This window comes from Neomonachus schauinslandi, chromosome 5 (genome assembly GCF_002201575.2).
Source record: "Neomonachus schauinslandi chromosome 5, ASM220157v2, whole genome shotgun sequence".
NCBI lineage: Eukaryota > Metazoa > Chordata > Mammalia > Carnivora > Phocidae > Neomonachus > Neomonachus schauinslandi.
The window spans coordinates 174,004,989-174,022,477 of NC_058407.1; the positions used below are offsets into that span (position 1 = coordinate 174,004,989).

At 39.5% G+C, this 17,489-nt stretch overlaps 1 protein-coding gene across 1 annotated transcript; it reads left to right on the top strand.

Moving 5' to 3' along the window:
* Nucleotides 1-7,352: 7,352 nt before the first annotated feature.
* LOC110571936 (developmentally-regulated GTP-binding protein 1-like) lies at nt 7,353-8,456 on the top strand. Its single transcript, XM_044915182.1, is given in 1 exon segment — nt 7,353-8,456. A coding segment is annotated over 1 exon segment (1,104 nt).
* Nucleotides 8,457-17,489: the final 9,033 nt, after the last annotated feature.

Consider the following 17,489-nt stretch of genomic DNA (forward strand, 5'->3'; position numbering starts at 1 on the left):
TATAAAACATTTTCTAGGACAGACCATATGTTAGGCCACAATACCACTCTGAACAAATTCAAGAACACTGAAATCACACCAAGTATCTACTCTGACCACAATGGCATAAAACTAAAAATCATTAACAAGAGGAAAACTGAAAATTTAAGAACACATGGAGATTAAACAATACTCTCCAAACAACCAATGGATCAAAGAAAAAATTAAAAAGGGAAATAAAGTTTGAGACAAATCAAAAAGGAAACATACCAGAGCATACAGGATGTAGCAAAAGCATTCTAGGAGGGAAATTCAGAGCAATAAATGCCCACATTAAAAAGAAATATCTCATGGGGATTAACATAAGAATTTTAAAAAATAAATAAATAAAAATAAATAAATAATAAACTTCCTTCCCATCCCCCCCCCAAAAAAAAGAAATATCTCAAAAAAAAAAAAAAAAAAACCCTAACTCTATGCCTGAAAAACAAAAGAACAAATCAAGCCCGAAGTTGGCAGAAAAAAGGAAATAAAGATTATAGGAGAAATAGAGAAAAAAATTAACCAAAGTATTGTTTCCTTGAAAAAGATAACAAAAATGACAAACCCTTAGACTACCCAAGAGTGGACCCAAATTAACAAAACTATAAATGAAAAAGGAGACATTACAAATGATACCACAGAAATACAATCAAAAGAGGCTCCCATGAACACATACACACCAAACATTAGTACATTAACCACATCATACACCACAATCAAGTGAGCTTTATTTAAGGGATGCAAGGATGGTTCAACAACCACAAATCAATCAACAGGCTACAACACATTAAAAAAAAAAAGCATTACACAAAATCCAACATCCATTTAGGATAAAAACTCTCAACAAACTGGGTACAGAGGGCATGTACCTCAACATAATAAAGGCCATATAGGACAAACCTACAGCTCACATCCTCAATAGTGAAAAGCTAAAAGCTTTTCCTGTCAGCACAGGAACAGGACAAGGATGCCCACTCTTGCCAGTTTTATTCAACACAGTATTGCAAGGCCTAGCCACAAGAATTAGGCTAGAAAAATAAAAGGCATCCAAATTGGAAAGGAAGAAGTAAAACTCATTATTTGCAACCGACATGATACTACATATAGAAAACCCTAAAGAAACCACCAAAAGAAAATTTTAGAACAAATGATTTCAGTAAATTTGACGAATACAAGACCAATATACAGAAATTTGCAGTGTTTCTATACACTAGTAACAAAAGCATCAGAAAGACAAATTGAGAAAACAATCCCATTTACAACCGCATCAAAAAGAATAAAACACCTAGGAACAAATATAACCAAGAAGGTGAAAGACTTGAACACTGAAAACTTTAAGACACTGACAGATACTGAACAAGACAAAAATTAATGGAAAGATATTCCATGCTCATGGTTTGGAAGAATATTGTTAAAATGTCCATACTTCCAAAGCAATCTACAGATTCAATACAATCCCTATCAAAATTCCAATGGCATACTTCTTACAACTAGGACAAATAACTCTAAAATCTGTACAAACCCACAAAAGATCCTGAACAGCCAAAGCAATCTTGAGAAAGAAAAACAAAGCTGAGGTACTACACTCCCTTATTTCAAACCATATTACAAAGCTATAGTAATTTTAAAGTGGGTAATTGGGGGGACGCCTGGGTGGCTCAGTCGGTTAAGCATCTGCCTTCCACTTGGGTCATGATCCCAGGACCCCAGGATCGAGTCCCGCATCGGGCTCCTTGCTCAGCAGGGAGCCTGCTTCTCCCTCTGCCTGCTGCTCCCCCTGCTTGTGCGCTCTCTGACAAATAATCAATTTTTTTAAAAAAGTATGGTATTGAGGGGGGAAAAAAAGCACACATGTGGATCACTGTAACAGAATTGAGAGTCCAGAAATAAACCCACACATATATGGACGATTAATCTACCACAAAGGAACCAAGAACATACCACAAAGAAAAAACAGTTTCCTTCAATAAACAGTGCTAGGAAAATTGGACAGCCACATGTAGAAAGTGAAACTAGACCACTAACTTGCACCATATACATATTAACTCAAAATGGATTAAATACGTGAATGTAAGACCTGAAACCATAAAACTCCTAAAAGAAAACAAAGGCAGTAAGCTTCTTCACATCAGTCTTACTGACATCTTTGTGGATCTGACTACAAAGGGAAACACGAAAATAAACAAATAGGACTACATCAACCTAGAAAGCTTCTGTGCAGCAAAGAAAACTATCATCATAACAAAAAGGTAACGACTGAGAGAAGATACTTGCAAACCGTATCACTGATAGAGGGATAATATCCAAAAAATATAAAGAACTCCTACAATTCAACAACAGAAGCTACAATTAAAAAATGGGCAGAGGACGTGAACAGACATTTTTCCAAAGACAAAGATGGCCAACAGGCACATGAAAAGATGCTCAACATCACTAATTATTGGGGAAATGCAAATCAAAATCACAATGAGATATCAACTTACACCTGTGAGAATAGCTATTATCAAAAAGACAAGAAATAACAAGTGTTGGAGAGGATGCAGAGAAAAGGGGACCCTAATACACTGTTGGTGGGGTTGAAAATTGGCACAGCCACTTTGGAAAACATTATAGAAAATCTCAAGAATGGAACTACCATATGACCCAGCTATTCCAATTCTGGGTATCTATTTCCAATACAAAAACACTACTTCAAAAACATACACGGACCCCTTAGCTATTTACAATAGCAAAGATATGGAAACAACCTAAGTGTCCACTGATAGATGAACGAAGAAGATGTGATATATTTATGCAATGGAATACTACTCAGCCATAGAAGAATGAAATATTGCCATCTACAACAACATGGATGGACCTTGAAGGGATAATGCTAAGCGAAATAAGTCAGAGAAAAACAAATACTGTACGATTTCAGTCATATGTGTAATCTAAACAAACAAATGAACAAAATAAAGTCATAGATACAAAGAACAGACTAGTGGTTACTAGAGGGGAAGGAGGTTAGATGAAATGGTGAAGGAGGCCAACTGTATGGTGATGGATGGAAACTGGACTTCTGGTGATGATTTTCTGTAATGTGTAGTTTCTAATTATAAAGCTATACACCTGAAACTCATGATAAACAAAAGAAGTACTTGAAATGTAATATACAACATGATGACTACAGTTAACACTGCTCTATGATATACAGGACAATTATTAAGAGCAAATCCTAAGAGTTCACATTTTACAAGGAGAAAAAATTTTGTTTCTTCTTTCTTTGTATTCTATCTATATGAGATGATTGGTGTTGGCTGAACCTACTGCAACAACCATCGCACATATATGTAAATCAAACCATCATGCTATACATCCTAAATTTATACAGTGATATATGTCAATTATTTCTCAATAAAGCTGAAAAAAAAGGCATTGCTTGTTTCCCATGTAAATTGACCATTATTCTGATTCCGTATCAATCAAGTAAATGCCTTGAGTTCTTCTTGCAGGTTCTGATAGATGCACCTCAATCACAGTCCTGGGCTGAACCCCCAGAACCAGAAGTGGCAGGAGGGCCAAAGCTCACCACCCACACGCTGATCACCCAGGATTCCCTCATCATTACTGCACTCCAAGAAACTTTAGGTACTCTGAAATAAACTCAAATTAAGTGATCCAGAAAAATCAAAGATGACTTTCTAATTCATTTTTACTTTGATTTTGAGGCTTCTTAAAAAAAAAAAAAAAAAAATCCGTGGTATCATCATTCAGGATTTTTTTTAAAGAATGAGTTTCAAAAAAGATTTTCTTTTCACATACAATAAAAACACTTAAATACACTTAGTTTTCATTTCAAGAGCCTTCAGTTGATATGCCCTGAAATATCTTAAAATGTTTAAATGGCAAGGTATCACTAAATCCTGTATTTAAGTATTAAGTATGTATTTCAGAAGAAAAATACATACTTCAAGAATTTCATGATCCTCTGTCAGAGTCTACAGGCTACATTCAATTTTTATCAAGCACAGGTTTAAAGTAAGACTGCTTAGCCTTAGCTGATATTTTTAAGCCACACTTTCCCTGACAGTACCAACATACTCATTTCTCTAATTCCTGACATCAAAATCATTTTAAACAATTTTTTGTCAAGTTTAATATTATATATAGTTTCGTCTTATTCTATAAGCAGCAAAAGATATACGAAAGGTCTTCCTTTCTTAACACAGATGAGTGAACAAATTCCATAACTCAAGTAGGACTTATTCTGAGATGGTTGTAACAATTACTATTTAAACAGAGAAACTGCTTAAGAGATACAAGATATTTGACTAAAATCTACAAAGACTGAACTGGCACCACAAATCTGATTTCTGATGACTTATTTGTAAAGAACAAAATTGGGTCAAAATGTTTCCTCTATCTTTAGGGTTTTCATACACCAACCAAGAGAAAAATCAACCAATGTTAAACAAAACTACTTTAAAGGAAGAACTGGGATGCTGAAATACACAATTCTGAATGCCATGCAGCGATTTACAGGAACAGGAGTTCTTATTCTGTATAATATATAAACATTTTTAGTTTACTTGTAGCTTTCTCCACAGACTTCAAGGTATTATGTGTAAAACAACAACAAGGGATAGGGAAAAAGAAGACGGCTAAAACTGCAAAGGAGGGCAAACATCTGGAAATTACAATCAGGTGTCTAGAAAGTCTCCCTCTTCGGGTGTACATGCATTTAAGGGAGCTGGGGAGGAAGAGAGGGGAGCTAGTGCAAAGCAGAATCACCTGGAGTGTCTTAAACCCACACATCAGAACAGAATGGGGAAAGGGAAAGGGATCTGGAAGAACGGTTTCAAAAGGGCAGAAGAATTGCAACTCTGCCACACTATAATCCTCCCACTGCTTCTGGGCCATTCTATGAAGCAAAGAGAAATTCATTTTCTCCCTTTCTCAGAAAGCCTTGGTACACAGTCAAGCCATCATCTCTTTAAATGTTCAAATTTTCAGAAAAGTAAATGGGGGAAGAAAGGATTATTAAGAACAGGTTAGATTTAGGAAAGTGAAAGAGAAAATCAGATTTTTAATATAAAGAAACAGTACCAAAAAAAAGTCAAATTCTTGAACAGAACATTTCAAATGTATTTTAGTGCCGCACTTCTACGTATTTCCTTCAATGATTACAGATCTACAGCAAAAAGGAGATTTGAGTTGGCAACAGGCAGACCAGGGACATGCAGGCCATTATCAGATACCCTGGGAGTGGATAACCAATCCTTGCTCATCACTGTGGCATACAATGACAGACACTCAAAAGGGACAAGAACATTAATATCAAACAGTACAAATACAAATCATCCAAGTAGTGAGAACATACCAGGGCCAAGAAGCCAAAAACCACTCCTGAAGAGGGCACAAAAGAAACCTCTAAAATGTAAGTTGGTTTGCTTAGATCACACCAGCTGGTGGGTATAGATGGAATCACACTGATGTGAATACCTTAAACTCACTAGGTCTAAACCCCCAGATGCTCTTACACTCAACTCCCTTAAAGGGCCCTACACAAATATTTCTAGGTACAGCAATCCTGACTCCTCCAAGCATGACAGTTTAACAGACTCCTGTCAAATGAGATCCATGCATCCCCTATGAAAAGGGTGGGGGGAATTCCTAGCTAGACCTCTTGTACCCTGGAGCAGAACATTAAAATAGCTCAGTAAGGCAACTCATCTAGTTTACAGACACCGCATTATTCTATTTTGTACAACCACACCCTGCATACCATTCCCCCCTGAGGCCCCACTGCCTCTGACTTATCATTATCCTGACAGTTTTTAGTGAACAATGGGGTTGCTGTATCCCTGCCCTCCCCATGCACACTCTCCCCCTCCCCCACCCGCTCATGACTGGCCTCCTAGGGACAATCCCAGACAGGCCCGCACCACTGAAGTGCTTCTGTGGCATCTCAGCCCTACGCTTATTACTCTCTGCCAGTTGCCATCTGTATCCAAATCTCAGTTTTATCCCAGCTGAAATCCCAGTCACAAAAAGAATCATTCTGCCTAGTGACTTGAAAAATTTCGACTGCTGACATTAAATTCACTCGAGTATCATCAACAGAAATATTTCTTCTCTGTGAGGTTTTATAATAAACCACAACTGATGATACCTAATGCAATGACAGAGATGATATGATAGGTCAGTAAAGTCATCAACAAGCCAAGATATCTCAAAAAGTAAAAGAAATGTAACATTTGTTGAGGAAAGGATGGGGAAGGAAGAAGGAAAGCATACAATGGAAGAAAAGGACAGACAAGGTTAAGTTAAAAGGTCAAGAAATATGTAATGCCTTCTGTATATTTTATTTTAGGTAAGGAAGGAGAAACACATTAGGGGTTCATCTGATCTGATGACAAATTAATGAGCAAATAGCTATGATTTATTAAGCAAGACACTGTGCTAAATGCTTTACATACATTATCTCTTCTAATCCTTACAAAAACCTTGTGATGAGATACTAACCTTTCATTTTATAAAGGAGCAACTGGTTATATAACTTGTCCAAGGTCACACAGCTCATAAATGGCAGAGCCAGGATTTTAACCCAGCTCTTAAACTCATGACACTATCATGTTATAATGCCAATACACCTTAGCCAACGACTTAAAAGCACATTTTCTATGTATTTAAAAATGAGATATCTACATGTGCTAATAGGAATGCTCCCTAACATACAATGTTAAGTGAAAAAAGACAATTGTGCTGAGGCCAGTCTCCAAAGTAATAGTATGCTACCTTCTGCATAAAGTCAAGGGCTGGGAGAAAAGATATATATGGTCGCACACACAAAAAATATCATTGAAAGGGGCACCTGGGTGGCTCAGTCGGTTAAGCGTCTGCCTTCGGCTCAGGTCATGATCCCAGGGTTCTGGGATCAAGCCCCGCATTGGGCTCTCTGCTCAGCGGGAAGCCTGCTTCTCTCTCTCCCACTCCCCCTGCTTGTATCCCCTCTCTCGCTGTCTCTCTCTCTGTCAAATAAATATTAAAAAAAAAAAAAAAGCCTTCTCTAAAAAAAAAAAAAAAAAAAATCATTGAAAGAATATTCAAACTGGGAACAGTGATGGCCTCAGACAGAGGGGACCAGGGGATTGAGATCAGAAAAGAGCCTTTTCACTACATATACTTCGGCATGGTGAGACTTTTTAACCCACTCATGTCCTTTTTCACAAGAAATAAGCACTACAGAGTAGCACCTGGTGGCCTTGGCAGGTACTCCCGCGGTTGTGTAAGGGGAAGTAGTCTGTGCGGAGGCCACTACGCTCTCCCCCAATGCCCTGTGACTCGCCACCATGAGCAGCACCTTAGCCAAGATTGCGGAGATCAAAGCCGAGATGGCTTGGACTCAAAAGAACAAGGCCACAGCACACCACCTAGGGCGGCTTAAGGCTCGCCTTGCTAAGCTTCGCAGAGAGCTCATTACCCCAAAAGGTGGTGGTGGTGGTGGACCAGGAGAAGGTTTTGATGTGGCCAAGACAGGTGATGCTCGAATTGGGTTTGTGGGTTTTCCATCAGTGGGGAAGTCAACACTGCTTAGTAACCTGGCAGGCGTATATTCTGAGGTGGCAGCATATGAGTTCACTACTCTGACCACTGTGCCTGGTGTCATCAGATACAAAGGTGCCAAGACCCAGCTCCTGGATCTTCCAGGTATCACTGAGGGTGCCAAGGATGGGAAAGGTAGAGGTCGTCAAGTCATTGCAGTGGCCTGAACATGTAACTTGATCCTGATTGTTCTGGATGTCCTGAAACCCTTGGGACACAAAAAGATAACTGAAAATGAGCTGGAAGGCTTTGGCATTCGCTTGAACAGCAAACCCCCCAACACTGGCTTTAAGAAGAAGGATAAAGGAGGCATTAATCTCACGGCCACTTGCCCTCAGAGTGAGCTGGATGCTGAAACTGTGAAGAGCATTCTGGCTGAATACAAAATTCCCAATGCTGATGTGACACCGCGTAGTGATGCCACAGCGGATGACCTCATCGACGTGGTAGAAGGAAATAGAGTTTATATCCCTTGTATCTATGTGTTGAGTAAGATTGATCAGATCTCCATTGAGGAATTGGATATCATCTATAAGGTGCCTCACTGTGTACCCATCTCTGCCCATCACCGCTGGAATTTTGATGACCTCTTGGAAAAGATCTGGGACTATCTGAAACTAGTGAGGATTTACACCAAACCCAAAGGCCAGTTGCCAGATTATATATCCCCAGTGGTGCTGCCTTACTCTACGACTACGGTGGAGGATTTCTGCATGAAGATTGACAAAAATCTTATCAAAGAATTTAAATACGCTCTGGTGTGGGGTCTGTCTGTGAAACACAATCCTCAAAAAGTGGGTAAAGATCATACACTGGAGGACGAGGATGTCATTCAGATTGTGAAGAAATGAAACCTTCCCCTCTACCCATGTGCTGGGCCAACCATAGCAGCTTTTCCCATGACCAAGCACCCTACCTCAAACCCCTTCGAGCTTTGGCAGCCAGTGGATCAGGATTCAGGGGAGGGAGATGAAGGCATCCAAGCTGGAACTTTGTCTTAACTTGGTATCACCTTGTAAATTCAACTGCATAAAGGACCTGGTAGGCCATCCAGCTATGTGCAGTTCATGTGTCACCGTCAGAATTTGTTTTGGGTTGGACTGAATGAGGATGGGTATGTGTACAATGAGACATCTGCAGAAGGGGTACTTGGGAGCTTGGTCTTAAGTGTGAAATAGATAAAAATGTGACTGCAACATCTTATTTGATGTTTAGTCATGGGAGACCCTTCCAAAAAAAAAAAAAAAAAGCACTACATAATAAAATACAATATAACTGTAAAAGCTAAAATCCTATAATGAAAGATACCTTACACCTCTCCCTGCTTACCAAGGCTAAATAAAACTAAAAGATTTATGGACAACAAAGGCACACCTATTTTAGTCATATATGCTTTCTACATGTTTTCACCTATGAAGAGTACCTATTACCACTGCTCACATCCTAAACGAGGACTGAACGTGCGGCCACACATGGAAAGAAGAAACCAACTCCTGTGAACGTGGGAGGAGAGACTGCGGGTAGGAAAACTTGGTGAGACAGGGAAGAAACAAGGCCGCTCAAAAATCATCAGTAAACAGACAGGAAAGAGCAGAGGCAAGCCCACCCCTGGCAGGCCCAGGGAACACAGCTCCCTGAGCCGAAAGCAGTCGCTTAACCAACTGAGCCACCCAGGCGCCCCTGAATAGGCATATTTTTAACTGAATTTCAACAAATTCAGGTCTTCGTGTGTTTTGAGTTTGTGTTCATCTTTCTGCTTTTCAGACTAATTGGGGAGTGGGAATTCCTTTTCCTAACTTTGCTTTAGATGCTTCTGTGTCTTCATTTTCCTTCCCCATTTCTTATCCATCTTTCAAAGGAGTTTTGTTCTTCCAGGGAGTCTGTAATTTTATTCTCTCTGTCTCTCATTCTCTCTCTGTCTCAAATAAATAAAAATTTTTTTTTAAAGATTTTATTTATTTGAGAGAGAGAGAATGAGAGAGAGCACATGAGAGGGGGGAGGGTCAGAGGGAGAAGCAGACTCCCTGCTGAGCAGGGAGTCCGATGCGGGACTCGATCCAGGGACTCCAGGATCATGACCTGAGCCGAAAGCAGTCGCTTAACCAACTGAGCCACCCAGGCGCCCCTCAAATAAATAAAATCTTTAAAAAAAAAAAAAAAAAAAAGAGTTTCCTGTTTCTGACTTAATATTACATCCCCATTACTTTTTAAACCTATTATACTTTTCTGTAATATATTATTTATTTCAAAAGCAATCTAAGCCCCCATTACAGTCAGAAAATAGAGAAAAGTAAAAGAAAATAAAATTGCGATATTTCTACTAAGAGACAGCTGCTATTAATATTCACATCTCAGTGTGCTGCCTCCCAGCCCCTTTCCTGTTTATGTATGTATAAATGGCCCTGTATTGGAGAAACTTCCCACACCATGTGGTCAGGTCACATGCAGAGGGGCAGCACAGTGCAAGGACTAAGAGCAGGGGCTCTGGGGTCAACCAAAGCTGCATTCAAAGCTCAGTTCCACCACTTAATAAGTGGTGACCTTAACCTGTCTGCACCCCAATTTCTTCATCTGTAGAATAGGGCTGTAACAAGGCTAGAAGATACTGCATAGAAAGCACTATCACAGTGCCCAGTGCATGAGAAGCACTCAGTAAAGACAAGCTATTACACTGTACAAAGCACACTATAACCTCATTTTTCACCTAATGTATTCTGAATATCTTTCCATGTCAATTAGATCTACTTCTACAACATACTTAATACCAACCCAGTACAGTTTTTACTCCTACGCTGCATCAGTCACTAGAAAAGTTGCCAGAAACTTTTGGTCAGGGTCACCCACTGCTAACACATAGAGACAGAGGACTCCAACCAAGCCTGTTTCCTGAAATGGGGCAAGGAGAGTCAGAGCAGTTTCCCAATGTTTCCTCACTAGCTGATTTGGGAAAAGTCACAGGGAAAATGAGGTTTGACTGGGGTTTTTTGTTTTGGCTTGGTTTGTTTTTTGTTTTTACAAACATGTTTATTGTCAATATCATTTATGGTAAAATTCAGTTTATTTACCCAAGAAAGAACAACTTTTGAAGCAAAGAAATAGTTTTTTAAAAAAAAAAAAAACCTTAAGCGGCATTTGAAGCTAATGAAATGCTGAATTATAGATTTCCACTCGCTACAACATCCCCATCAACACAAAAGCACAACACAATTTAGGTTTCATGTTTGATTTCACAAAGAAGTGAGAGATACAGATGACCTCTGGCTTTCTAACTATAATATTCTGTGATACTAGATTTAATTTTCAAAGTCCAGGAGTTTGTTAAAAAGAACCAGCCAGTAATATCAAGTTGCCACAAATCACGAATGTCTACATTCTCGCCTGCCATTAATTCTGATCCACTGAACTTCTTTATATCTTAACAATGTTCCTCCATATGTATGCTCTTCTTCAAATGTTACTAAAAGTAGTTTATCCTTGGGGCTCCTGGGTGGCTCAGTCAGTTAAACAGCTGCCTTCAGCTCAGGTCATGATACCAGGGTCCTAGGATTGAGCCCCATGGCAGTGGAGGGCTCCCTGCTCAGCGGGGAGCCTGCTTCTCCCTCTCCCACGCCGTGTGTGTGTGTGCGTGCGCACAGACGTGCCCTCTCTCCCCACTGCCCTCAAAATCTTTTTTTAAAAAAGTAGTTTATCCTTGCACATTTAATCTAGCTTCCTGCTAGCTAAGACCCAAGTCCAATTTTTTTCACAGCTAAGACCCCAATTCGGAATGTAAAGAACGCCATTTTGGAATGTGCTGGCTAAACACAAAAGTCTTGATGTTCGGTCCTTCTATCTGGCAATATCCTGTCATTATCTAGACACTAAATTCCTCACTCAGGTTGCTCAGTTTCTTTCTACATGAATCTGTGTGCCCAAGTCCTAATCTGAATCCCCAGACTCTAATATGGCCTGCCTACTTGTATCCCTGCTAAGATCCTGCTGAAGCTCATCCCCCAGGTTCTGAATCATCTGTACAGCTGAAAGGGCTCTGCACAATCAACTGTATTTTATTTTGTCGGTGTGTCTCCACCTTAATAAGCAATAAGCTCCATGAAGGAAGGAACTGTGTTTTATCATTGTACCTTTATTGCTTTACACAGTGCCTTGCTCCTTGAAAGCCCTCAGTAAGCACTAAATGAATGAACGAACTCTGCTGCCCTCACTCTTAAGCTAATCTGTCCACCCTACATCAGTGGACACTACTAATGCTCACTTTTCCCAAACCACAAGGCATATAATAAATTTGAGAAACTGCTTCCTAAAACTTCGTACTTTGCTATCTGCATCTCACTCCTTCCTCCAGTTTCAATTTCTTTCTTCTTGACAAACACCTTTCCGTAGTCCTCCAGCAAGTCTATGAGTGATCTTTGTTTTTATCTACAAAGGCTTTATTTCACTTACTCCTGAACATTACTTTATATGGACTCAAAATTCCTGCCAGTCTAGATAACGGCCTCCCTCAGGTTGCTTTTTGTCTTGTTTCTAGTATTTCATCTACAATGTGTCTAAATATGAATTTATTTTTACTTAGCCTGCTTGGGGTTTACTGCACTTCTTGGAACTCAGAACTTAGGCCCTGCATTTATTATGGAAAATTTTCAGCCATTTTATCTTCAAATAGTGCCTCCCCCACTACTTCCTCTTCCTGGAAGTTCAGAGACGGTAATACTAGACTTTCATACTAAAGGTCATGAGTCTCAAGGACTCACTTTCCATCTCTTGACACTTCGGTACTTCATTCCAAGCAATTTCCTCAGACCTCCTTAAAAATCAGTAATTTGGGGGCACCTGAGTGGCTCATTGGTTAAGAATCTGCCTTCGGCCAGGTCATAATCTCAGGGTCCTGGGATCAAGCCCCACATCGGGCTCCCAACTCAGCAAGGAGTATGCTTCTGCCTCTCCTTCTGCCCTGGTCCCCCACCCCCATCCACTCGTGCTCTTTCAAATAAATAAAATCTTTTAAAAAAAAATCAGTAGTTTGCTCTTCAATTATACTGCTCAGTTGTTTTACCTGTCCACTGAGTTTACTTTTAAAGACCATAATTTTCATTTCTGTAAGTTCTCTTTGGTCCTTTCCCAAATCTTCTAGTCTACGGTGTTCTTTCATTACAGTCTTACCTCTTGTATCTCTAATAATTTTAACCAAGGAATCTCTGTCTCATGTCCTGGGAGTACCTCCTGGAGTACAATTCTCCTACTTAAAACACCTGCCCACTCTCCTTCGTACAGATTCATTTCCTTGTTTGGCTGGCAATTTTTTTTTTTTTTTTTTACTGCAAGTTCATCTTTAGCATGAACTGTTTCTTCATTTAGAGTGCCAAGTTTTTCATTTGCTCTGCAGGACAGTTTCACACTTATTTCTAAGGGCTCCACTGGTTTCCATAGTTCTATACCACATTTCCCGCTAATTTCTCAGCTTGAGGGTTAGTTGCACTGTAAGAAATGTTAAATTTTAACCCACCCTCAATGTTATGTACAGCTTTGGGATTCAGAGGTTTCTCTTTTTATTTCTAATTACACACAACCTCAGGAGGACATGTTTCTTTGCACTTCCTTGGACTAGATTTTTCTAGTCTTCTTTTCACAGATGGACAACCTTCAAAGTTTTATGTAGGAAGACTTCAACCCCACCTTCCTTCTTCATGGAGACCTAAGACCATGTCTCCTATTCCTTCATGACACCCTCAGGACCAAGCCCTTGGAGCCTGCATCCAGATCTGAGAGCAGGGCAGGTCTTAAGCTCCCAATCATACCCTGGCTTTGAGTTCTCCTTTCACTTCTGGCACCTGGGATTTCCTGGTCTATCAGGCTCAGGAATGCTTTCATTTGTCCTTAGTATATTCTGTCCACAGTTTCTATGTGTTTGTGTCAGGGTATGGGTGAAAGTCCTCTAGATCAGCTCTGGTGGCAATGTTGACAGAAACCTGCGATTGTCACAAAGTATGAAACTAAAATGATCACTTCAGGGAATTGTGATGATTACTTGCCATTTTGCCAGATGACAACAGCCAACTTTTTTTTTCCAACCTTGAGAACAGTTTCCAAATTGGTTAAATATTCCCAAGGCATTTTAAGATCATTTCGTCACTACACACTTCAAATGCCTTCATAGTTTTTCTTGAGAATTTCAACAGATAATTTCAACAAAGAATACACCTGTTGACTCCATTTTCTCACTACCTATTCATTCTGTAATCAACTTCAATCTGCTTTATAGTCCTAGAACTCTAGTGAAATTACACTCAAAAAGAAACATTTCCGGGGCGCCTGGGTGGCTCAGTCGGTTGAGCGACTGCCTTCGGCTCAGGTCATGATCCTGGAGTCCCGGGATCGAGTCCCGCATCGGGCTCCCTGCTCGGCGGGGGGTCTGCTTCTCCCTCTGCCCCTCCCCCCCTCATGTGCTCTCTCTCATTCTCTCTCTCAAATAAATAAATAAAATCTTTAAAAAATAAATAAATAAATAATTATAAAAAAGAAACATTTCCCACCTAATCAACAAATCCAATGGCCTCTTCTTGGTTCTCATCTTACTCACCTCCCCGCAGCTATTCCAATTTTGCCACCCCACTATCACCCCAGGTCAAATACTTATTCCAATATTACCACCATTGTTCCTCACTCCCATCACTCCAATCTCTTCCTCTTTCAATTTATCAAGTCACAGCCAGATTAACCTCACTACGCTCCAGTCACGTCAACTGTTCACACTCCCCACTCTGCCCTACAGTGGCTCATTAATGTCTAATACTATGGGAAAAGAACAGGTGAATGAGGCACAATTCCTGTCCACAAAACCATAAAAATAAGACTACCATCTAACACTGACAGGATGCATGCTCTGTACTTGCGAAGGTGCTAAACACCTTACCTGCAACCATACCAACGGACCCTCACAGCAGCTCTGTGAAGTAGGATCAATTACTACACCTACTTCAGGGATGAGAAATAATGCTAAAAGATGACTAAGTAGCCAACCTTAGGAAGCAGAGCTAGCAAATGACTGAGTCCATTTTATGCCAATCCTATCCTTTAAACAATAGGCTATACCTTCTCCACAAGTATTTACAACAAAAGCCCAGACCTCACCTTTGACTGTTTGGATGCCCCAAAAGTACCTCGCATTAACATATCAAAAACCACAATCATGACCATACTGCCCCAACTAAAGTGGTCCAACCTCAGCAAATGAATGCACTAACCAACTAGTCATGTAAGCCAGAAACCTGAACATCACCCATGACATTCTCATCCACCCTCCATATCCAAACTATTACCTTACCAAATCCTTTGGTTTTTTTTGCATCCTAAATCGGTCTCTACAACACCTACCCTGTCCATCTCCAGTACTATCAATGTAGGCCAGTCCAAGCTATACTACCTTCTCTCACCTCAACTGCTGATACAGCCTAACTTACCTAGGGTCATTCATTCTGGTTTTTCCCAGTCTACTCTGTTTTGCAACCAAAATGCTTTTTCCCCTTGTTGAGATTATGCTTTTAAAATACCAATCTGATCATTTCCCAGATTACGGACTCAGGACCAAAGCTTTAAGTCAATCTTTTATTTCAGGTTCTGAAGCATTAGAAATGCAGACTGATGACAGCTGGGTTTGAGTCACAGAAGTAAAGCCAATTTTCAGTGACAGTCAAGAATGACACCAAACACGGGAACAGAAGCAAACGGAGAGAGGATGACAGAGAAGACAATACCTGAGAGGTTTTAAACACTTGGCTCTAAGTTATTCCTAAGGTGGAGCTGAATCACAAATTTGCCAAGTTTCAAGGTATTCTTCTTGTTACACTGTGATACCCCAGGATGCCTCCAATGAAATCCTTTTTTTCTTAAGTAGTTCAGACTGAGTTTCTAGCTTGCAGCCAAGAGTCTTAGCTAAGAACAAGGAAAGAAGAAAACTTTAGAAGAGCCAAGAAGACACACTTAGAAAAAGGGGACATGCCTACAAGGCAAAAATAAAACAAATTCGACATAAAGTAAAAATACCTTTGGCCAGAAAATATATAAATATGTTTAATGTTTGTAAACTCACGTATCTCCTTTAAAAGGTGTTACATAAAATGCTGTAGGGTAAGAGCCATGTTTTCTTTTATGTTCTACAAAACATCACAGCTTACTGTAAAGCTAACTGCTAAACAAAAACAAAAAAAAATGAGAAAAGTGTAACTATACAATAACGTAAATCATAAAGTTGCATATTTGGAAACCCATTCCCTCTGGGAACAGTTATACATGTGTTTGAGTAAAGAAATGGTCTTTTTCTAGTAATACTTTACAGTTACTATTCTATTTGCTGGTTGTGATTTGCATTGTCAGGTATTATAAACTCACCTTGCTCATAGCCAAATATTTTAAGTATTACATAAGTATACTGAAAAGTAGTGTAACCATGGAAAGAAAATAAATTAGCTGTGAAAACTACAGATTATATCCTCCATAAACACTTTTTTCTGTTGCCATCTGGTGGTTCATATATTAAATCAACATTGACACTCATTGTATATAAGGGCTTGGTCTGCAAAATAAAAATCTCCTATTCTTTTTCCACCACATGTAACACCTAGGACGAAGGCAAATAGAACCAACTTCACTTTGAAAATAGGCCCTCTCTCATGAATAAACCACAAAGACACAAAATAAATTAAGGATCACACCAAAGAACCCACAGAAACTACAACTTCTGGAGATGATCATCCTTATCTAAGTAGAATAGGATATACCTAATGTGATATAAGCTATGAAAATCCCTCCTTACCTGAAATCTTTTTCCAAACTAGTTGTCTACTTGGGTTGCTAAAATTCCCACCACCAATTACTCTTAATAAAGACAACTACTGGGGCATCTGGGTGGCTCAGTTGGTTGAGCATCAGACTCTTGATTTAGGCTCAGGTCATGATCTCAGGGTCATGAGATGGAGCCCACGTTGGGCTCTGCGCTGCTGGATGAGGAACTTCTGTTTAAGATTCTCTCTCCCTCTCTCCCTCTGCCCCACCCCACCACCCATGGGCTCTATAAACAAATACATAAATACATACATAAATAAAGGCAACCACGGGCACTCCTCTTTGAATAGCCATAGCCATTCTTTGGTTACCTCCCTATATTTTTTTTTCTTGAAAAGATGATTCATCTTTATAAAATCAAGCTTACATATCTGACAGCTTCCAAACCTCTCTTGATAAGGAATCATGTCTAGAATACAGAAGAGAATTCTGAAAGGGAGAAGAAGCAACAGAACATTGCACCAAAGGTTAACTTTATCTACGTAATAATATGGGCCCACAAGTCTAGCCCATTCTCTACAGACCATATCTCCAAAGGCTGGCCTTGTCAGTTAAAAAATACATACTTAGCAAAGCCAAAAACAGCGCAGAAACTATAGTCTTAGCCCCATGTTCAACAAGCTAATCTCCAAAGATCAGTAAATTAATAGATTTACATGACTGACACACGTCAAGAAATTAGATTATTTAATTGATAGCTGTTATCTTCACTAGGCATTGTATATCAACAGAGTGCTAGCTAAGCCTGTTAGAGTGAAAAAGAGTTTTTGTGTTAATTTTGAGGGCCTTTTGATTTACTAAAAGTCCCTAAGGAATACAATTAACCAACATAACATTAGGTTGAGCACAGAAACATCAACAAACACCATCTACCAATCTCTTTAAATTACTGATGGTCACTTTCCTATAAATGTAAATATTCTCATATCCACCACTATTCCATATCTTTTTTAAATTTCTCTGCATTAACTACCTCCAGATTTCAATTACTCTTGCCCTTTCTTCTTCCAGCCATTTAAATAAATAAGCATTTCATATTTTTAAGGAAA